General features: G+C 36.5%; 1 protein-coding gene across 1 annotated transcript in view; it reads right to left on the bottom strand.

Annotated features, from left to right (window-relative positions):
- The window catches only part of LOC150078365 (E3 ubiquitin-protein ligase RNF38-like), a 280,964-nt gene that overhangs the window by 4,885 nt on the left and 252,242 nt on the right, over window positions 1–23,837 (bottom strand). Inside the window, exon 10 of the mRNA XM_090384822.1 lies at window positions 4,186–4,346. Within this exon, the coding sequence (XP_090240948.1) occupies window positions 4,186–4,346 (161 nt within the window). The remainder of the gene's footprint in view (window positions 1–4,185; window positions 4,347–23,837) is intronic.

Here is a 23,837-nt window from a genome sequence, read left to right as displayed (position 1 = left end):
CAGGCTGAGTGTTTTGTGAAGTATTAGTGTGGGTTGTGTTGTTCCTCTGGCCACAGCCTGTGGGCCTGTGGAGAGCCACTAACACCCCAGGGAGGTGGGCCAGGACACATTAGGAGAGAAGAAAGCTCCGGCGGGGCGAACCCTGGGATAGTCTAGGCATCCAAAGAGAGCAAAAAAAAAAAAAAATTATTTGTTAAGGAGATAGGAAGAGGGTGGGATAAAAGTGGTAGTGAACAGAGGGGGGGGCAGTAGTTGAGGCACCCACCTGATTTGAAAGGGGAGACAGTAAGGAGACAGATGGGAGCTGAAAGTGGGTGGTGGTGTGAGCCACCAGGCAAAAAGGGGTAGGGGACGCCCAGGGTGGGAGAAAGGAGACAACCACCTCAGGTGGTAAGAATAAAAGAAGATGGGGAAAGATACCTATGGTGGAGTGTGCTTTTTGCAGCTTTGTCCTACACTGGCCTAGGGGTTACCCAAATGGCAAGTGTCAGTATCCCACACCATGCCAGCTAGGAAAAGCTACAGCATGGTGTCAGCTTGGATAACCATGAGGCCCCCGAGGACTGCATAGCCATCAGTCTGTCTGGTCAAGAAGCTAAGATAGAACATGTAAATATTAATAAATCTCATTCACTCAACATTTACACAATTTTAACTTTTTATAGTTTTTTCTTACACTTTCTATTTTCTTTTATATATTTGATTAGATATCGATCAGTGCATTTCGACATGTTCGTCTTTTACGTAGAAAAGATTTTACTTACTCTGTCATAACTCTACATATTATGTAGAAAAGCATGTGTGGGGGTTGGCTAGCAAAGTGAGCAGGGGGCAAAGCCCCCTAGTTATTATTAAAATATAATAGTAAATGCAACAAAAAATACACCAACAACAACTGAACACAATACTCCAAAACATATATAACACAAAAAGCAAACCTGTGTTTAAGTTTAATATAATAAACTATATTTATTTACTTTAATAACTTTTCAAATGGAAATTCTTTTTCTGTTCTATCTTCCAATGCTAGTCTCATTGCTGCCCTCATTTTCTCATCTGTTAATTGGTTGCAATATTTATTTTTAATAAAATGCAGTGTACTAAAAGTTCGCTCATAATAAACCGTTGTTAGAAATATCAATAAAAGTAGAGAGCTACTTAGCTAATTCTTTATATTTGCTTGAATTGTTACACAAATCTGTCCAAAATGATACTATTGTCGAGTTTTTAATATTGAAAACTATTTTCAATCTATCATCATTACAAATTTCCATTAAGGAAAATTTTATATTTGTCCAGCTAAGTACTGAAATAGCAGAAAATGAGGCTAGTCTGTTATGCAAAAATTCAAAACAATCCATATCTATTTCTTGAAAAGGAAATGTTATGAAAGAAATAGATTTAAAGAAATCAGTTCTTGAAATCTTCCATTCAGTTCAGTGTTTTAAAGATTTCAAACAATCGGTAATTTTATTTTTAATATTTGTTCGGACCTGTTCTGTTAGATACCGTATTTATCCTATTTAAAGATGGGAAAAATCATCACACTCTCAGCTTGACATATAAAATCATTTGAGATATTTTTAAATTTATCAATTATAAACATTGTACCAATAATTGTCAAGTTTCTTGCTTGTAGTTGTTTATTTATGGAACTCAACATTGGTGTAAAAAGTCTTTTAAAAATAATATTAAGCCATGCACAACATGTTTTGCAATTTTTCCACTAAATCTTTATGATTAGGTTCCAATGCACTTAAAACATTTTCATACATTTCATAGAGACATCGAACTCTAGCATCAAAACTTAACCATCTTATGTGATTATAATTAAGTAATACATTATGCTTTTCATCATTATTGTTGCATACCACACTAAAATTATTTAGCAACACACTACTTGTGTTTGCATTTAAAACTCTTCAAATTGTCAATTCCACATCACCCATGCTCTTAATTATAGTTTTGCCAATGAGCACCTCTTGATGAACAATACAATGTAAGAGAAAAATTTCATTGGGACAGTCTTTATTAAACAAACTTAGTACACTATTTTTTTCAATTTTCATCAATGTTGCACCATTAGAAGTTATAGCACATTAATTATTTGTGGAAATATTAAGTTTTTTAAAATCTTTAATTGCATTATAAAAGTTCACTGCATTAGAACATTCTTTTAATGATGTGAGACAATAACTTTTCAACATATTTAGTTTATCAGTGTCAAAGTATCTCACACATATCAGGATTTGACCGGTTTTTGTTATATCATTACTTTCATCTAAACAAACTAAAAAAGGCCTCTTATTTATCAATTCACATAATTCTTTGCCTATAAACACACCTAATTCCTTAATTCATCATTGAATTGAATCCTTACTGAGAGTCATATTTCAAAATATTTCGTTTTCAGGCAATACAGCCAAAACAACCGATTTCAAAAATCGGTTTTTGCTAAAAGGTTTTTGCAAACCTTTTGGTAAAAGGTTTGCAAAAAACTCACTTTCAAAGATCCTAAATAAAATTTTTATTTCTTGAAAGAAAGCTGTCATTTGTTTACTTTGAGAAGCCATATCTTTTTTAAAATTTTATAAAAGTTTGCGGCATAAATGTGTACGTGGCTATTTTCTCTCAACTTCTGCCTCATGAGTATTGTAATGATGCTGCATAGCATAAGATTTAATTTGATGAACAGTCATTTTACAAAAGGCCTCAGCTACACCATCTTTTTTATTTTCATTTAATATAATTAAATACATTTCTTCCCACTCTTGACGAAAATTTCTTTTTTCTTTTCAAAATTTTTGCCTTCGTTTCAATGCTGGCTGTGAAATACTTGTGCTCACTGCAGTTTCTAAAATTTCATTTTCTGTTCTTTTCTTACCAAAAAATTTTCTTATATCCATACTGAAGATATTAATAAGGTATAGAAATATATAATAAAATAAATAAATACAACTTACATTAATGAAGCAACACTGTCACAAACAAGAAAAATTACCACAAAAACTCCAATCACTTTGAAAGTATTCAATTTTTGTTGAAATATAACACCCAATGAAAATAAGACATGAGAGAGGGAAAGAAAATGCAGGTAATATAACTTAGGAGATAATATAAGACAAATGCCGGACGCAACAAAGAACCAGCTTTACCAAAAATAACTTTTCTTAGAAGCGTGCAACTACTATTAACGTTGCATCGCTGATATCTTACATTCACAAGTGCTTGTAAAACATTGAAAAGTACCATCTTAATAAATTTAAGGGAATGAAATTATTACATCCACAATTTCTATTCAAACTAATAAAATTTACATCCAACTTTTATGCAGTCAATTTTACAGCTATGTATCTTTCAGCTTAAAGCTGTGCATCAGCATCCTCTGTGGCTTAAAATAAGAGCCGACAAATATCAGCAAATCTTTGTTGGTATTTAAAATAAATCTAGTATGTTTATTAAAACACCAGTACTCTGGATGAACAATCATGTCTCATACCATCGAATATCGCTTTTATAAAAGTTCATATGATATTTTATTGTATATAAATTAATTTTTTTAATGTTGAAATTTAATAAATAAAAAATTTTGATATTTATGAAAATTGTCTGGTGGCCACACTTTAGAACCACTACTACAGAAGAATTACTCATAGCAATTTTCATTGAGTATATCAAACATTGTCTAAATATAATACATATCATTTTCTTAAGAGTTGTTTCTTTGGTTATTGATAACATGGCACTTATTTTGAAAAGTTGTTTATGAGGATATTAAGGTTCCCTTAACTTGGGAATCGAAGGAAGCCTATATCAGCAAATTTACCATGCCCATCGAAACATCCAACAAAAATGGGCACAGTGGTGGTAAATTATCTAGAGTTAAAATTAATCAGTTGCACGATTGTCAGTTTTACAGAAGTGTAGATTTTGTGAAAGAGTTAGAAAAGAACTATTCATACACATTACCAATTAACTTGGTAATGGTGTATACCTTACAAAAGAATATATCCCCCACTGATATTTTACTAAGGGTTCATAAATAATCTTTAATCTTGTAAACATAATTATGAAAATGGCAAATAGTTATCAGAGAAAATAATGATGTTCTTCTACACAAAATGAATCAGGTAATACCCATATAATACATACAAATTGTTATGTATATATATTTGGAGCACTCACCTTTAGCCACTTGTCAACACAACGAGCATGAAACTCATGACAACAAGGCAATACTCTGAGTATCTGACGTGCTTCAAAGTCACACATACATACTACACAGGATGTCTGGTCAGATTCATGAGTATCAGCATTAAATCGATATGATGGCAGCTGCTCAATTTCTAAAAAAATAAAAATAATAATAAAAAATTTTATTTAAAGAATTGCAATTCTGCAGCTGATTATTATGAAACTGAATGGGAGAGAAAATTGTTTTTCAGTATTAAAACTAAATATAGTTAATAAAAAAGAAAAAGGTTAAGAAAATCCATCTCAGAAGTTCACAATGGGTTGGTGCATTTTTTTATGGCAGAGAAAAGTTTCAATTTTATGGGCTTTAATCTTGCAGGTTCCTACTCACTGCATATTTCTGCATATATTATCCCATGACCACAGCCAGCTCTTATAAAATATAAGAACTTTACTATATTTTGTGATATTGTGAGAATTCAAGCGTTGCATCTAACTCCATAATAATCGTATACCAGCCACTCGGATACCTACCAGTACCGCTGAACCCCTTTATAATGAAGTGCCTAAATCATCTCAAAAATTTCGTTACAGATATATTTTGAGAACAAAGGATGCTATACTTGAGATTAGGGAACTGGCTGTTCCCTGACCTTATGTATAGCAAACTTTGTTCTTGGAGTAGAGGTTTAATAGCACACAGGCTACTAGGGCCAAACTGTGTCTGTTACATTGGAGTGTTGATATGGAATGAAATAGATGTAGAAGTAAGTACAGTAAACCCCCATTATTCGAGGGGGTTACGTTCCTGAGAAATGCCGCGAATACCGAAAACGCGAATACTGAATTATGGCTCCCATAGTAATAAAGGGGTTCCGTTCCAAAGTATGAAATATATAAGAAAAACTAGTCTAAAATTTTGTCTATGTATGTATTATATGTACCTTCATAATATGACTATGTACATAGACAGTACATAGTGAAATGCAAGCATATGACATCGAAATGAAAATAAGAAACAATTTAATATTAAATGTAATATTTATTAGAAATTTCAAACAAATCTTTCAAACCAGCGCCTTTGCTTGCTAGCAAAAAAAAACATCCCGCCAGTGCTATCACCTGTTTCGCTAAAGTGTTGATAAAGGAGTTTTGCTTTTTCACGAATGATGAGTGAACTTAACGGAATTTTATTTTAAGTTCGGTCTTCTATCCACAGATTTAAAGCTTTTTCCATTTTTCCTAATTTAACATCATGAGTTACAGAGCAAATTTTTTAAGCAATTAGCGCGTTTTCACGGACACCATGGCGGATTTTTTCATCGATCGTACCGTTGACTCATTAGAAATTTTGTCTAATAACTCAATTTTATTCGCTAATGTCATCACCTTCTTTGATATTTTCACATTTCCCTTGTTATTCGTAGCCATATTTTTGTACGGATTAGAAAGAACTTGTCCACAATAATGTCACTTTATTCCGTTAACACACTCGAAAAAGTCTGTTTTAAACTGCAAAATGGTAGATGTCACGTTTGTAGCATATCAATTTATAAATTGATAAATTTATTCAATTTATAAGCGTATAGATTAAAAGCAAACGACGAAACATTCCATGACAAGCGTATTACACATACTGAACAAGGATTAGCGAGGAACATCCACGCTCGCGATTTTGTCATCCCTCTCCCCCCACCCACTGAGCGCTGTTTTGACAGGGAAAGATAATTTTAGCCACGTCCATGTTTTTTTATGGCGGAAAATATTCACGGTCTTTTAAAATTCACATTTTTTAGGTTTCATTTTATATTAAATCAGCGATCGCGAATACAGATAGCGCGAATAGCGGGGGTTTACTATATACATGTAAGTTGATCATTTTTAGTTAAGTAAAATAAATCAGTCAACTACTGAGTACCGGGCACTCAGGATGAAGGGTCTGTAGTCACGAATAGTTATTAGTGTAGTATCTCAAATAGAGAGCTTTATGGTAACTAAAAAAAAAAAAAAAAAAAAAAAAAAAATTCTAGTACCCCGGCTTGGCCTAAAACTGAGGAACTAACGAAAACGTTGTCTATTTGAGTCTTTCCAGTTGTTCTGAATGACAAGGGTGGGAAAAGCAACTGGCAGGCGAGGCAAGACTCCACGATCCTTAACACTGGCTCTCTAAGTACCTCCTTGCCGGAACAACTCCAGCTTTGAAAATTGTTAAAAAATACTTCTCGTCACAAAATTTATAAATGACCTTTATAGAATTATTAACTAACTATTTAGCAACATTTTTGTCACCAAAAGGAGAGTTACTTAGTACAAAGAAGCGCGCTATCGAAGTACAATGAAAAATTGGTTTCTTAATTTTAACACAAAAAGTAAATGATAGATTTCAATCGGAATAGTTTTCCCTTGATAAGCATCGAATAACACATAGCTAATGTGATTTTTAAATTTTCAGCTCCATTAGTGATGGAAATAGAGGGTGGGGGACACAAAAATTACTCACATTTTCCTGTCTGTTGCTGCCATTTTTAATTTAAAAAATATTTTAAAATTATATTTTAAACATACTCGTTGAGCTCTTTCCAATGGTGTATAATAAGCTATAGGTTGTAGACAACGTTTTTGTCCCACCACATTTTAACCCCCACCCCATTTCTCAGAAAAATTTTTGTCAACAACAATCAATAAGGCATTATGTTGGCCCACATGATGTACAAACCCATGCAAAATTTCAAGTTAATAGGTTGAGTGGTTCTAGAGATACAATGCTGTGTGTGACAGATAGACAACCGAGTGACATTAAGAAGGTCCTTTGTTAGCCTACGGACCCTAAAAACTCTTAAACTGACCATATCTCCAATAATGTATGTTGTGAAAGTAATGTGAAAAATGTAATTCTGGACAAATTGTACATGTGTATACTCAATGAGAATATGCTTAATGGTAAGCAGTGAGCAGCAGTGCAAGCAATGTGGGGAATCCTTCCTTATCAGTAAAATTTGCATTAAATGCATATGGCCATTTCATGCTCTTGGGAGCACAGCCTCTTCATGCCTGTTTAATCGAACACTGGAGCTCCACAGGTGTGGATTCTATTTTATTTCAAGAAGTTTGTTTTATGTGTGGGTATGCCATATTTCAGAATACAAGTCAGTATGTAAACATTATATGATTGACTAGTAATCAGTTTGTTTGTTTGTTATTTGCAGTGCTTTTTTATGTGACGGTGCACAACAGTATGGCGTACGGGCACCTTTATTAACAGTGACGTGTGACATTTGGATGCAGTGCACTTTGAAATTTGTAATATTCCGTAAATTTTTTTCACATGTTTATCTACTATTCATATAAGCTTAAAATTATTTAACTAAATTTACATTTTTCACTGTCTATTGTTAAGATATTTTCTATATAAAACTGTATAACCATTTTTATAATTCTAAATTACTCAGTCGGACCTCTGTTTAATTATTTTGAATTCCTCTTGGAAGTTACATTTAAAATAGTTTCCGTTGAGCGAGAAAATTTTCATACAGTGAACGGATTAGGTACGCCCTGTTCGCATTTCTGGCATTCAGGCAATTTGTGATGCTGCACAAATTAAGAGAGCTGAAGGGATTACCATTCTACAACTTAGTGGTACCTGGTCAAAACTATCCGACCACCCGTACCACATACGGAGAAGTCACGCTAGTCTGCAGTGAGCAGATCAAGGTGTATTCCCAATGAGCTCGGTCCACCTTCTACTGCAGTGGTGTCCAAACATTTCCTATACAGGGGCCATATTCAAAAAAATTCAAAGTTAGATTTCTTTAGTGTGTTACATTTTCCATATCTTATTGCATGTAAAATTGAAAATATTCGAAAATTTTATTAAGTACAATACACAATTACATTTATTGAACAAAACATTTAATGAGATTTTTTTTTTTTTTTTTTTGATAATTAACAAAATTTAAAATGCTGTTTTAGTTCACTTTCCGGGCGGGCCGTAGGTTGGACACCTTCATGAATCAAATGTAAGTGCCCTGTTCGAGAATTAGGAGAGGGTGATTTTCTTTTGCCCCGACAAATAATCATCTGTCGTTTCGTGGAAGTGCGTTATCCACATTTTTCCAATCTCTGTTTACATGGTCACAGTACCTGAATATCCAGATGATACCAACATTTACAAAAAAAAAATTTTTTTAAATTCAAATTCAACAACTAGTGACAATACTGATGACGAGAGATGGAAAACGAGGACAGCGAAGGTATTAAACCTTGTAAGCATGAATTGTTGGCATTTGGTGAAAACGAAGTTAGAAAACTGTCAATTGGGTTACAGTTAAATGCAATTCGTGGATTTTGGGGGTACCTAAGTGAAAAGATGGTTTCGGAAGAATTGAAGAATGCTCTGAGTACGATACCAATTTCATTCAGTGAATGTGAATGGGGATTTTCACAAATGCTGATTGTCAGCCCAACCAACCAGAGCTTTGTTGATGACAAAAACAGTTTCTTCACTACTGTTTCTTAAAATTGTATGCCCACTGCTGGCCTGCTTCGATCCAGCAAAATATGGCCTGCTTCAAAAACATCATACAGCAACAGACACACACAAAGAGCAAGAAAAGAAGTTGGTATAGAGTGTCGGATGAAAACTTAATAAAAATTTGAAATACTCTACAAAAACTTTATGAAATTAATTTTACTTATGTTATTTATTTTTACTTATTATTTTTAGGGGCCACAGTCTAACGAAGGACCCTTAAAATATCATTCGATTGTCTGCCTGTCCGTCCATCTGTCGCAGCATTGTATCTATGAAACCACTCAATCTATAGACTAGAAATTTTGCATGGGTTTGCACATCAACTGGGCCAACATAAAGCCATATTGATCATTGTTGACAAAAATTTGTCTGAGAAATGGAGGGGGGTTAAAATGTGGGGGGATAAAAATGTTGTCGACAACCTACAGCTACACCATTGGAAAGAGCTCAACGAGTATGTTTAAAATATAATTTTAAAATATTTTTTAAATTAAAAATGGCAGTGCCAGACAGGAAAATGTGAGTAATTTACGTGTCCCCCTCTCTATTTCCGTCGCTAATGGAGCTAAAATTTAGCTGCGTTATTCGAATATACTTATTTGTTATTTTTTTGTTATTTGGTTTTTTTTTTAGGAGCATTAGCAACTAAGGCCATATTGCTCCGGGATATGCGGTGGTCATTCCTTGACCTTTCCGCATCCTCCGTATTTGGTGGTGACGGGCTCAAACCCCGGTCTAATCAAGAAGCGTGCGCTACGCACTGCTGCTCCTTCCCACCTGGCTACGGAGGCGCCTGAATATACTTATCAAGGGAAAACTATTCTGATCGAAATCTATCATTTATTTTTCTGTTAAAATTAAAAAAAAACAATTTTTTATTGCACTTTGATAGCATGCTTCTTTGTACTAAGAAACTCTCCTTTTGGTGACAAAAAGGTTGCTAAATAGTTGTTAATAATTCTATAAAGGTCATTTATAAATTTTGCGACCAGAAGTATTTTTAACAATTTTCAAAGCTGGAGTTGTCCTGGCAAGGGGAGATACTCAGAGAGCCAGTGTTGGGGCGGTGGTGGTGGAGAGGTGCCTGCACAGAGTCTTGCACAGCCCTCACCTGCCAATCGCTTCTCCACTGAGACTTTAATTGCTTCTCCAGGAAAAAGTCAGAGTCGCTTCTCCCACCCTTGGCATTCACAACTGGAAAGACTCAAATAGACAATGTTTTCGTTATTTCCTAAGTTTTAGGGCAAGCCGGGGTACTAGAAAAAACTTTTTTTCTTCTAAAGGTCGTTAGAAAAAAAAACCTTTTTTTTTTCCTAACGACCATTTGTGTCATCCTGAGTGCCCAGCACTCAGTAGTTGACCAATTTATTTACTTATTTTATTCACATTTTACTTATTTTTCTATATACACTTGAATAATTAATTTATACATAATGAACTGTGTTAATATACGAAATTTGTTGTTCTTATTCCAAAAACATTACTAAGAAAGTAACAATATCAGGAAAAAAAAAAATTTTAGAGTACTTTTCATATCCTTTTAATTTTCAATTTTTCCTGACAGCAAAGAATGAGTACCGGCACCTATTTTTTTTTACAAAAAAAGCACTGGTTATTTGGTTTTTAGGAGCATTAGCAACTAAGGCCATATTGCTCTGGGGATATGCGGTGGTCATTCCCTGATCTTTCTGCATCCTCCATATTTAGTGGTCACAGGCTTGAACCCTGGTCTAATCAAGAAGCGTGTGCTATGCACTGGTGCTCCTGCCCACCTGGCTACGGAAGTGCCACTAGTAATCAGGATAAGCAACTGGATTGGAATCAAAGCTAAAAGGTTGCTTGCTGCTTGATCTGCACATTCATTTCCTGCTATTACAACATGCCTTGGTATCCAGAAAAACTTGGCAGTCATTTTTTTTTCATTGAGATGAAATAATTGCAATCTGATTTGTGTCAAAAATGGATGGAAATCATGTGATTTATTTTGTATGCGATCACTGCAATTAAAGAGTCTGTATATACTATGAGCTGTGAACTTAAAAGGTCATTAAGAAGAGTTAGGATCATCTGGATTGCATAGAGTTCAGCTGTAAAATTAAAATTGAAGTTTCATCAAAGTTTATCGTAGTAAATCAAAGTTCTTACGGCTCTGGAAAATATAAGTTTTTTCTGTTTTATTAACTTAATTTGACATAATAACTTATTTTCTAGAATAGCTTTGTATTCCTAGTTATGATACTTAGTTTAAATTTTAACTTGGATAGAGATTTTGTAGGTTATTACTTAGTATCGGTAAAAGTATCCAATCCACGTGTTTTACACATTTTGCAGCTCTGGTGAACAGTAAATTTTTAGATATATTTAGAAGCTTTATTGACTAATTGTTATATTAAATTATTTTCTATAAGTAGCTTATAGACCTAGTCAAGATCCTTGGTTTATTCTGAATTGAGACAGCGAGATTTTGGAAGTTAATTAATCCTTAAGTATCCGTAGATTTACCGTTTGTAACTTGCTGCCATTGTTATATGATACAACATTATATCCCAAACTAGATAGCGTTAGCTTAGTATAGTTGTTGTTGTTATTTGGCTTTTAGGAGCATTAGCAACTAAGGCCATATTGCTCCCGGTATGCGGTGGTCATTCCCTGACCTTTCCGCATCCTCCATATTTGGTGGTGACGGGCTCGAACCCCAGTCTAATCAAGAAGCATATGCTATGCACTGCTGCTCCTTCCCACCTGGCTATGGAGACGCCAGCTTAGTATAGTATATAATATTAACAATTAATCAGTAAAATTTATTAATCTTGTTAAACTTCATTGTCAATTAAATTGAACTTTTTAACTAAATACATATAACGACTTAGATTTTGCAAATATAACATTATTAATTAATATATAACTTGATACGGAAGTTATATGACAAAATTCAAAGATAATACTCGATACTGAAAAAATATATATAGATTCATAGTGTTATAACTGCGTTGGGATACAAGTTTAGGGTTATAATTTTGTACTGAAATTGGATCAAAATCATGACTCAGCAGCAAAGCAAAAGACTCAAGCTAATGTAAGAACTGTGGATCGGGATAGAACTCAGGGGGGCAGTTGCCCTCTAAATCACAGCCTTTTAAAATGCACTGCTTGCTTGACGTTTGTGAAGCAGACAGGACATGATATTGCCAAGGGTAATGTCTTTGTGTGTGTGCGCGCGATATAAGGAATGTGAGGAAATCAGGCGACAACTCAGCGTTGTTATGGGCCTATATGAGAGCAGAAGGACAGGGTGGATGCCCTCGACGGATCTAAATTGACGGGCCCATCAAGCTCTCAGCTGCCCACATCAATGTCAGAGCTTGCACTTGAACATCACGCAACACAGTGGCAACCCCCAAGGCAGAATGCACTGGTCCCAAAGGAACTAGTTGTTGTAGGTGACTCTTGTCAGGGAAATGGGAAACATGGTATGTAAAAAGAATAGGTGGAACAGGACCAGGGTATGTCTGCCAGGGGCAAAGGTTGAAGTTTTAGAGTGGATATCATCTTTTAAGGGCACAAAAGGTGATATTGTTGTACATGTTGGCACTAATGACAGGAGACTGGTCGAATTACTTAACAAGTACAGATCACTGTTGAAAAAAAAAAAAAGCCATGAATTAGGGTTGAATTTGAAAGTGTCTGCAATTCTGCCCAGACACGATAGGAGGGAGTATATGATGAGAGCTTGTCTATCAATTCAGCCCTGGAAATGTGCAAGGCTCAAGGGGTAGAATTTTTTTCAGCCTGGTCTCTACTTGTTAACAGGAGAGATTGCTTCTACAGGGATGGGATACACTTAAATAGAAAGGATTCAGGAATATTTGCCAATGCTATCGAGGCAGTGTTAGGTGGGTCAGAAAACTGTTAGCTTGGGGAAATACAAGGCCTAATAGTTTAACAGTAGCCACTGGCAGAGGTGAAAGTGATTCTAGCACTGCTTCTATTGGAATGAGCAGCAGCCTGAAAAATAAGATGCTGGGTATTTCAGAGACTATGGGAGTTATTGTGATACAAGTAAACACATGGGTTGTGTTAGGGTAGCTAATATTAGGAACAGGTGCATGTATACTTGTGTATACACAAATGCTAAAAGTTTGGTAAATAAATTTGATGAATTTGAGGTATTGCTCAAAACATCAAATGCAAATATTATTGGGATATCAGAGATGTGGTATCACACAGATATAAGGAATGCAGAACTCAGATTTGGGGAGTACAATGTGTACAGAAAGGATAGACAGGATAGGAAGGGAGGAGGGGTTATGTTATTAGTTGAGAAACACAAAATCCAAGGAAGTGAAGCCAGTCGACATCGCTGGACAGTGCCGTGTCGAGTCAGTTTGGTGTGACATAAGCACTGGAAGATCAAAATTGAGATTAAGAGTGTGTTATAGGCCTAATGACTCTGATGAGTATAATAAGAAACTGTACAAGGAAATAGAGAGGGCCAGTAAATCAGAGTCTTATAATGGGAGATTTTAATTTCTCAGATATTGACTGGAATTTGTGAGTTGGTCACTCACACACTAGCAAGGCTTTTGCGAATTTATTGGATGATTGTTTTCTACATCAGCATGTTTGGGAGGCAACTATACAAAGTAATACTCTTGATCTAATTATCAGTAGTGATTTTTCATGCATTAAGAATCTGCAGATAAAGGAACCACTAGGTGGCAGTGATCACAGTGTGCTGAAGTGGGATTTACTCAAAGAGGTAACTACCATCAGGGGCAAAGGGAAGAGTTTTTGCTTTAGCAAAGGCAACTATGGTGGTCTGAGACAGTATTTAAATTCTATACAGTGGGACCAACTGATGATGTTACCAACAGCAAACTCAAAATGGGAAGCATTCAAAGAATTTATCTTGGAAGTTACTAGCCTTTACATACCAACAAAGAAATATTGTTCAAGGTTTAGGCCTAAATGGATATCAGATGAACTAATGAGACATATGGTAGAGAACAAAAATGCATGGGATACATATAAATTAATGGGTGACATGGAAGCCTATGATAGATATAAGCTGGTCTGTAACCAAGTCACAATGGAGATTAGGCAGGCAAAGACAGATGAAAAATCCTTGGCAAAGGATGCAAAGAAAAACAGCAAAGAGTTCTTTACCTATGTAAACTGTAGAAGGAAAGGGATGAATCAGATTGGTCCACTGGATATTGATGGTTCAACTGTTGATGATCCTGCTCAGGTGGCTAACAAACTAAATGAGTATTTTGCATTTACTTTCACACATAAGGAGTTATTCAGGGAGGGGAATGCCAGAGGTGAATTAAACTCTGCAGTGAGCTAAATGATTTTGTAATAAATGAGAGGAAAGTGAAGGAGAAATTGTTAAAGATAAACATAAAAAAGACACCCGGGGTGGATGGGATCTATCCAGTTATATCAAAGTAGGCAGCAAAGGAAGTAAGCAAACCCTTAGCCAAAACTATGAGGGCTTCTTTGGACTCAGGGGAGGTACCATTGGACTGGAGATATGCAAATGTGGCCCCAATTCACAAAGGAGGATCAAAGGCTGACACAAGTAATTATAGACCTGTGAGTTTAACTTCTGTTCCAGGAAAATCAATGGAGGCACTGGTAAAAGAAGCACTGCAGGATCAACTAGACAAGACTTCAGTTATAGCTCGGACACAGCATGGTTTTGTTAAGGGAAAGTCTTGCCTGACCAATTTGATTGGATACTATGTGGTCACAAAGGATCTGGATGCAAAGAATAATTCTGATTCCATAAATTTGGATCTTAGAAATGCTTTTGATACTGTTGCATATGGAAGATTGCTGAACAAATGGAGCAGTGTGGCATTGGAGGCAAATTGCTGCTATGGATAAAGGGATGGTTGAGTGGAAGAAGACAGAGTGGTAATAAAGGGACACTGCTCATCGTGGACTAATGTTATTAGTGGAGTCCCTCGGGGTTCAGTGTTGTGTCTGTTGTTGTTTTCTGTATTTATAAATGATACTGATGATGGTATATCAAGCTTAATGTCCAAAGTTTGCAGACGATACGAAGGTTGGCAGGGTTGTTAAGGACACTAATGACAGTATGCTGTTGCAACAGGATCTAGAAAAGTTGGGCAGATGGGCTGAGAGGTGGCAAATGAAATTTAACATTGACAAATGTAAAGTACTACATATGGGAAGCAATAACCCCAGAGTAACGTATCAACTCTGTGGTACTACACTGACAGGTATGCTCAGCCCATCTGCTCAAACACTGACAGTGGTAGAGAATGAAAAGGACCTGGGGGTAAGTGTGCAGGACGATAGGAAGTTTTCTGAGTAGTGCAGATGGTCTGCAAGAGTAGCTCATGGTGTCTTGTCAATGATATACAGGAATTTTTCTAGCAGGGATAAGGAGGTGATTATCCCCTTGTATAAGGCAATGGTCAGGCCACACCTTGAGTAATGTATACAGGTCTGGAGGCCTCATTTTAAGAAGGATGTAGAGCTGTTGGAACGAGTACAGAGAAGGGCAACAAGATTAGTGAAGGGAACAAAGAGTTGCTCTTACGAAGAAAGGCAAATTACAGTGTCTGGAGAATAGGCACCTGCGAGGTGATCTGATTGAAGTGTATAAAGCCTTGAATGGTTTGAGCATGCTCAATGCTGATGGGATTCTTCCTCTTGCTCAGAATAATCACCTGAGAGAGAGCATAAATTCAAATTGAGGAAAGACAGTTGTAGGATAGATCTGCAGAAGTTTTCCTTTAGCCAGCGGGTAGTTGGTTGGTGGAACAGACTTCCATCCTTTCTTGTATGGAAGTTGATAGCCTAAATAAAAATAAGGCTGAGCTGGACAGGTATTTGAAACGAATGGAGGGGTGAAATGGGAACTTTTTTTTTTTTTTTTTTTTTGGCTGATGCTGCATAATCTTGCTTTCTAGCATCATATGCCTCTACTAATGCTAATGCTAAATGTTAAAATTAGGACTAAGATAACAGATTTTCATACCATCTAAGAAATACTGTTCAAAGTTTAGGCTTCAACGGATGTCAGATGAACTAATAAGACGCGTGGCAGATAAGAAAAATGGATGGGCTTCCTTAACCAGCTGGACAATTAAACAGCTTCCTTAACCAGCTCACTAATAACCTGGACAATTCAGTTATAGTTCAGACAAAGCATGAGTTTGTTAAGGGGAAAGTCTTGTCTGACGAATTTTATTGGATACTATGATGAGGCCACAAAGGAACTGGATGCAAAAAATAATTTTGATGTCATATAGCATTAGCATTAGTAGAGGCATATGATGCAAGAAAGCAAGCTTATTCAGCATCAGCCAAAAAAAAAAACACACCACTCCCATTTCACCCCTCCGTTCGCTCGAAATACCTGTCCAGTTGAGCCTTAAATTTGTTTAGGCTATCAACTTCAACAACAAGTGATGGAAGTCGGTTCCACCAACCAACCACCCGCTGGCCAAAGGCAAATTTCCGCACATCTATCTGACATCTGTCCTTCCTCCATTTGAATTTATGCCCTCTGAGCTGATTATTCTGAGCAAGATGAAGAATCCCATTGGCATTGAGCATGCTCAAACCATTCAAAGCCTTATACACCTCTATCAGATCACCTTGCTGGTGCCTAGTCTCCAGACTCTGTAATTTGCAAAACTTAAGCCTTTCTTCATAAGAGCAACCCTTTGTTCCATTCACTAATCTTGTTGGCCTTCTCTGTACCCGTTCCAGCAGCTCTACATCCTTCTTGAAATGAGGCCTCCAGACCTGTATACAGTACTCAAGATGTGGCCTAACAATTGCCTTATACAAGGGAATAATCACCTCCTTATCCCTGCTAGAAAAATTCCTGTATATCATTGACAAGACACCATGAGCTACTCTTGCAGCTCGTCTGCACTGCTCAGAGAACTTCATATCTGCCTGCACAATTACCCCCAGGTCCTTTTCATTCTCCACCACTGTCAGTGTAGTACAGCAGAGTTGATACGTTGCTCTGGGGTTACTGTTTCCCATATGTAGTACTTTACATTTGTCAATGTTAAACTTCATTTGCCACCTCTCAGCTCATCTGCTCAACCTTTCCAGATCCTGTTGCAGCAGCATAGCATCAGTGGTGTCCTTAACAACCCTGCCAACCTTTGTATCATCTGCAAATTTGGACATTAAACTTGATATCCCATCATCAATATCATTCATAAACACCGAAAACAATAACGGACCCAACACTGAACCCTGAGGAACTCCACTAATAACATTAGTCCACGTTGAGCAGTGTCCATTGATTACCACTCTGTCTTCTGCCACTCAACCATCCCCTTATCCATAGCAGCAATTTGCCTCCAATGCCACACTGCTCCAATTTGTGCAGCAGTCTTCCATGTGCAACAGTATCAAAAGCCTTTCTAAGATCCAAATATATAATATCAAAGTTATTCCCTGCATCCAGTTCTTTTGTGACTACATCATAGTATCCAATCAAATTGGTCAGGCAAGACCTGCCCTTAACAAAACCATGCTGCGTCTGAGCTATAACTGAATTCTTGTCTAGATGATCCTGCAGTGCTTCTTCAACCAGTGCCTCCATTAATTTACCTGGAACAGAAGTTAAACTAACAGGTCTATAATTTCTTGTGTTAGCCTTTGATCCTCCTTTGTGAATTGGGGTTACATTTGCACATCTCCAGTCTAAGGGTACCTCCCCTGAGTCCAAAGAAGCTCTCATAATTATGGCTAGGGGTTTGCTGAATAGATCCCATCCACCCCAGGTGCCTTTTTTATGTTTATCCTCAACAATCTCCCCTCCACTTTCCTCTCAGTTATTACAAAATCATCCAGCTCACTGCCAACGTTTACTTTACCTACATCATTCTCCTTCCTGAATAACTCCTCATGCGTGAATGTAGATGCAAAATACTCGTTTAGATTGTTAGCCACCTGAGCAGGATCCTCAACTGTTGAACCATCAATATCCAATGGACCAATCTGATTCATCCCTTTCCTTCTTGAGTTTAAATAGGTAAAGAACTCTTTTCTGTTTTTCTTTGCATCCTTTGCCAAGGATTTTTCGTAGTCTGCCTTTGCCTGCCTAATCTCCTTTGTGACTTGGTTACAGACCAACTTATATCTATCATAGGCTTCCATGTCACCCATTAATTTGTATGTATCCCATGCATTTTTCTTCTCTGCCACATGTCTCATTAGTTCATCTGACAACCATTTAGGCCTAAACCTTGAACAATATTTCTTAGTTGGTATGTAAAGCCTGGTAGCCTCCAAGATTAGTTCCTTGAATGCTTCCCATTTTGAGTTTGCTGTTGGTAACATCATCAGTTGGTCCCACTGTATGGAATTTAAATACTGTCTCAGACCATCATAGTCGCCTTTACGAAAACAAAAACCCTTCCCTTTACCTCTGATGGTAGTTACCTCCTTGAGTAAATACCACTTCAACACACTGTGATCACTGCCACCTAGTGGTTCATTTATCTGCAGATTCTTAATGCATGAAGAATCACTACTGATAATCAGATCAAGAGTATTGCTCCCTCTTGTTGCCTCACGAACATGCTGATGTAGAAAACAATCATCCAATAAATCCACAAAAGCCTTGCTAGTGTGTGAGTGACCAACCCACAAATTCCAGTCAATATCTGGGAAATTAAAATCCCCCATTATAACCTTTGTATTGTCTGCAAACTTAGACATTAAGCCTGATATAACTTCATTAATATCATTAATAAATACTGAAAACAACAATGGGTCCAACACCAAGCCCTGGTTAGACATTAAGCCTGATATAACTTCATTAATATCATTAATAAATACTGAAAACAACAATGGGTCCAACACCAAGCCCTGGTTAACTCCACTAATAACTTTGGTTCCTTAACCAGCTGGACAATTAAACAGCTTCCTTAACCAGCTCACTAATAACCTGGACAATTCAGTTATAGTTCAGACAGAGCATGAGTTTGTTAAGGGGTAAGTCTTGTCTGACGAATTTTATTGGATACTATGATGAGGCCACAAAGGAACTGGATGCAAAAAATAATTTTGATGTCATATACTTGGATTTTAGAAAAGCCTTTGATACTGTGGCACATGGAAGACTGGAGCAGTATGGCATAAAGGGCAAGTTGCTACAATGGATAAAAGGATGGTTGAGTGAGAGAAGACAGAGTGGTTATTAATGGACAGTGCTCTTCGCGAACCAAAGTTATTAGTGGAGTTAACCAGGGCTTGGTGTTGGACCCATTGTTGTTTTCAGTATTTATTAATGATATTAATGAAGTTATATCAGGCTTAATGTCTAAGTTTGCAGACAATACAAAGGTTGTTAAGGTTGTTAATGACAGTATGCTGCTACAGCAGGATCTGGAAAAAGTTGTGCAGATGGGCTGAGAAGTGGCAACTGAAGTTTAACATTGAGAAATGTAAAGTACTGAATATGGGTAACAGTAACCCCAGATTAACATATCAACTGGGCAGTACTACACTCAGGGTAGTGGAGAATGAAAGTGACCTGGGGGTAATTGTGCAGTCAGATATGAAGTTTTCTGAACAGTGCAGACAGGCTGCAAGAGTATCTCATGGTGTCTTTTCAATGATATACCGGAATTTTCCCAATAGTGATAAGGGGAAGATTGTCCCCTTGTATAAGGCAGTGGTCAGGAGCCACCTTGAGTACAGTCAGTCCTCGTATAACACGTGTTTACACTACACAAATTCGATCATACACGATTTATAAATAGGGGAACGATATCTTACATAACACAAACCGAATTCGCTTATGCACGATTCACCTTTGTGTTTACAAGAAATGGCAGTCGAACGCGGAATCACCCCAACTGAACGCAACACGATAGGAATGAAGAGAAGATTCAGAAAATGTATTTGTTTTTTTATATCAGTGAAGGGGAAACACATTTCACCATAATAACGTAACGTAAAAAAATCGCAAATGCAATTAGATCGAGTTTACTACCAGTTTATAACAGATTCCACTCGCAGAAACGCAACTGGAAATTGTTTTATGGTAGTAACCCCTAGAAATGTGCTTTAGTAAAATGTGAGGTGTTAATAGTGTATCTCTGCCTTTACGGTGTTGTTTATTCAGTTGCTACACGCGCAAAGCTTTGTTTATGTGTATCAAGCGTGCTCCTCGTTTTGTAATTGTGCTTTATTCCCTAAAAATGAGTAAAATACTTAAAAGGTGTGAAAAGGAAGCGTCCTGGTGAAGACGCTACAGATTCACAGAGAAAAACAAAAGCAATATCGATAAACAGAGGCGGACTGGGTCAAAAATTCTTACCTCAGAAAATTTATAGTGGCCTCATAATATGGTTTATGGCCAAAATCACACTGGTCTCTGGCCCATCGGGGTTTCCCCGGTAAGGCTTATGGCCAGTCCGCTTCTGTCGATAGAGAAAAAATATGAAATTGTGAAACGCTTTGAGTGAAATGAAAGACCATGTGATATTGCACGTGCTACAGACCTAAATGAGGCAACGCCGAGAATTACAAAGAATGCAGAGGGAAAAAAAAACAACTTTCATGGCAGGAACAACTCAAAGTGTAATTAAAATCCATTAGATTAAGAGACAAAGAATTGGAAGAGGTGGAATGGCTGTCATCTGTTTGGATAGAAAATCAAACAAAAAAGTTTGCTTACAATAGAAGCAAAAGCATTAGCAATATTTTATTACGTAATAGTCATAATAAAATACTTATGTATTACTTAAAATACTTAATTAAAATGCTTACGTATTACGTATAATAATTTATTACGATTATTTATTGTGTTTGGTAATGTTTTGATTACAAATGTGTGTTCAATCTTGGGTAGTCGGCACCTAACCCTATTTTTCCCATAGGGCCTGTTGTTTATATTGCACGAGGGTTTCTAGGAACACAATTATCGTGCTATACGAGGACTGACTGTACTTTATACGGGTCTGGAGGCCTCATTTTAGGAAAGATGTAGAGCTGCCGGAATGAGTACAGAGAAGGGCAAGAAGATTGGTGAGTGGAACAAAGGGTTGCTGTTACCAAGAAAGGCTTAAGTTCTGCAAATTGCAGCTTCTGGAGACTAGGCATCTGTGAGGTGATCTAATTGAGGTGTATAAGGTCTTCAATGGTTTGAACAAGCTGAATGCTGATGAGACAGAAATTCAAATTGAGGAAAGTCAATTGTAGAATAGATGTGTGGAAATTTGCCTTTAGCCAGCAGGTGGTTAATAGTTGGAACAAACTCCCATCTGTTGTAGTGGAGGTCAACAAATTAAATAAGCTCAAGGCAGAACAAGACAAATATTTGGAGTGAATGGAGGATGCTTGCTTCTATATAAGCTTGCTTTCTTGCATCATATGCCTCTACTAATGCTAAAAACATTAGATGATGGAGTGTGCCGTTCATTATTTATGTAAGAAGCAGGAAAATTTATTAAAATTCTGTGCTTTACAATTACGAATAATATCAAATAACATGCTGTTTTTAATTTCAAACATATCATGCATACAAACCATATTTTTAAATGCAGTTTTAAAAGTGATATTTCTGCTCACATATACACAGTATAGCATGCTTCTTCAAGTGAACACAATGAAAACATACTGAATGGAAACAAAATTGGTGAGTGGAATAGCATATAGGCCCATATCTAAGTTCACCAACAATGACAGCATTTTTGCAATTTAAATTTCTATTTCTTCAATACCAGGTAAAAAAGTAAAAACTAGAGGAAGTGATGACATTCTTAAATATAAACTTATTTTATTATGAATTTTAATTGAGCGTTTCATCCCAGAAGTGAATATGAACTGTAATTCCATTAGTTATTACTCTTTTTTATATAGGGGTTCTCTAATCTATTCCTAGTCTCCTTATTGTTAGTCCGGTTTCTATCTTTTTTTTTTTTTTTTTTTTGAGCATTTTAATTTTACATCTAAAGGGTGAGTTGCTAGACCTTCTATTTCATGGCGAGCTACACTTCGTCTCACTCACCCATCACACTTGAACTGTCTGACTAGAGTGGTCCTCCTAGGAGCTTAAGCTACTGCCAGCATAGCTCTCAGGGGTCATTGGGGTATGCAAACCTCTTCACCACGATAAAGCTGTAGTCCACAAGGAGGGACTAGTTCTCCCTTGAATTCATTCAAACTACCCACCTGTATAACACCAGATAGGAGTTTTCTCCAACAATCAACTACCTGTTAGTCAGAGGCATTTTTCTGCACATCTATCTTGTAACCATTCTTCCTCAATTTGAATTTAAACCTCTTTATACATGTAGTCTGTGCAAGAAGAAGGATTCCATCAGTATTGATCTTACTAAATCCATTCATTTGTTAATGTTAAACTTCAATTCCCAGATCTCAGCCATCCACCTAATTTTTATAGATGCTGTTGCAATAGAATACCCTGATTACTGTCATTAACCCCCTCCCAAATTTTATATCATCTTAAAACCTAGACATTAAGCCCATTATGCCTTCATCAATATCATTAATAAATACAAAAAACAACAACTGGTTCACCACTGAAACCTGGTGGAGAACAGTACTAATAACATTAGTCCAAGAAGAGCAGTGCCTACTGATAACTTTTCTCTGTCTTCTCCCACCCAATCATTCTTTTATCTACAGCAGTAACTTGCCCTTAACGCCACACTTCTCCAAGGTGTATAGCAGTCTTTTGCATGCAACAGTATCAAAATCTTTCTGAAATTTGAATATATGATGTGAAAATTATTTTTTGCATCCAGTTCTTTTGTTACTGAGTCATAACATGCAACCAGAATGGTCATAACATGCAACCAGAAAGATTGCCCAACAAATCCATGCCTTGATTGCTGTATGGCTGCACATTCCTGTCCAAATGGTCCTGCATTACTCATTAACCAGTGATTTCCCTGGAACAGAAGTCAAGTTCATATTTCCTTGTGAACTGGGGAGACATCTGAATATCTCTAATCCAAAGGGGCCTCCCTTTATTCTAATGTAGCTCTCATAATTATGGAACCATATTTCTGTTTTTTCCAGGGCTGAATTTTTGATTCTTCAAGGATTCACTTTTTGTTTTTTAAAAGATGAACCAGAAGTCTCTTCAGATTTTCTTTTCTTTCCCTGATGTGTATTAATATAGTGGGTATACATATCTTCAACAGTTGGCAACCCATGAAGAATTTGCTTCTATTTAGTAACAATATATTCCATGTTGGATTACGTTAACCTGCCTTTCATTTTCCGAGGTCAAATCTTCATTCGCTGTTCAAAACGAGTCTGTTAACTCTGCCGAATACCGCATGAGTTACAGTAAAATAACAAACGAATGGATATTGTTTTCACAGTTCAGAACTGGAAATTCAGATAAGACTGTTTCCTTACCCCTTTTACTGCTTCTTTTAACTTAGTGGCAGGTCAGTTGAACCTTGAAAATGACATTCACACATCAACTATAAATCAATGTTAAATATTTGAAATTTTTTCAACCTTCCTAAATAGTCGAACCTTTATTGCAATAGTTTCGGTTTTTTATGGGTTTGTACAGAAACTGCACACAAAAACCTGTCAGGAGCCTGCCACCACCTTTGAAACTACTTTGTTTTTTGCTTCTAAACTAGTGTAATAACAGACAAACAATGATGTGTTTATTTAAAGTTTCAGATACTTGTTTTTCTTCTCCCAAATTCAATAAATGTCTTGGCCTAGTTTTTTTCTGAAAGATTTATTATTAATTTAACATTGTAAAGATGATAAGACAAACACCTGATATTCTTATGGTTACTACACTGCAGGATATGATAACACAAAAATTATCACTTTAGGAAGTGAAGTAGATCTGCTAGAACATGTGCAGAGAATAGCAACCAACTTGCTGAAGGGAACAAAAGGGTACTCTCACCAAGAAAGGCTTCAATACTGCAAACTGCAGTGTCTGGAGACTAGGAACCTGCGAGGTGATCTGAATAAGGTGTTTAAAGTTCTTGAATGGATTGAGTAAGCTGAATGTTGATGGCATCTTCCTCTTGCTGAAACTACATACATAAGGGGGCATAAATTCAAATTGAGAAAGATGGTTGCAAGATAA

The sequence above is a fragment of the Mastigoproctus giganteus genome, chromosome 11, assembly GCF_048544385.1.
Source record: "Mastigoproctus giganteus isolate SK-2022 chromosome 11, ASM4854438v1, whole genome shotgun sequence".
In the NCBI taxonomy this organism is placed as follows: domain Eukaryota; kingdom Metazoa; phylum Arthropoda; class Arachnida; order Uropygi; family Thelyphonidae; genus Mastigoproctus; species Mastigoproctus giganteus.
This window is presented reverse-complemented; position numbering and strand designations above follow the sequence as displayed.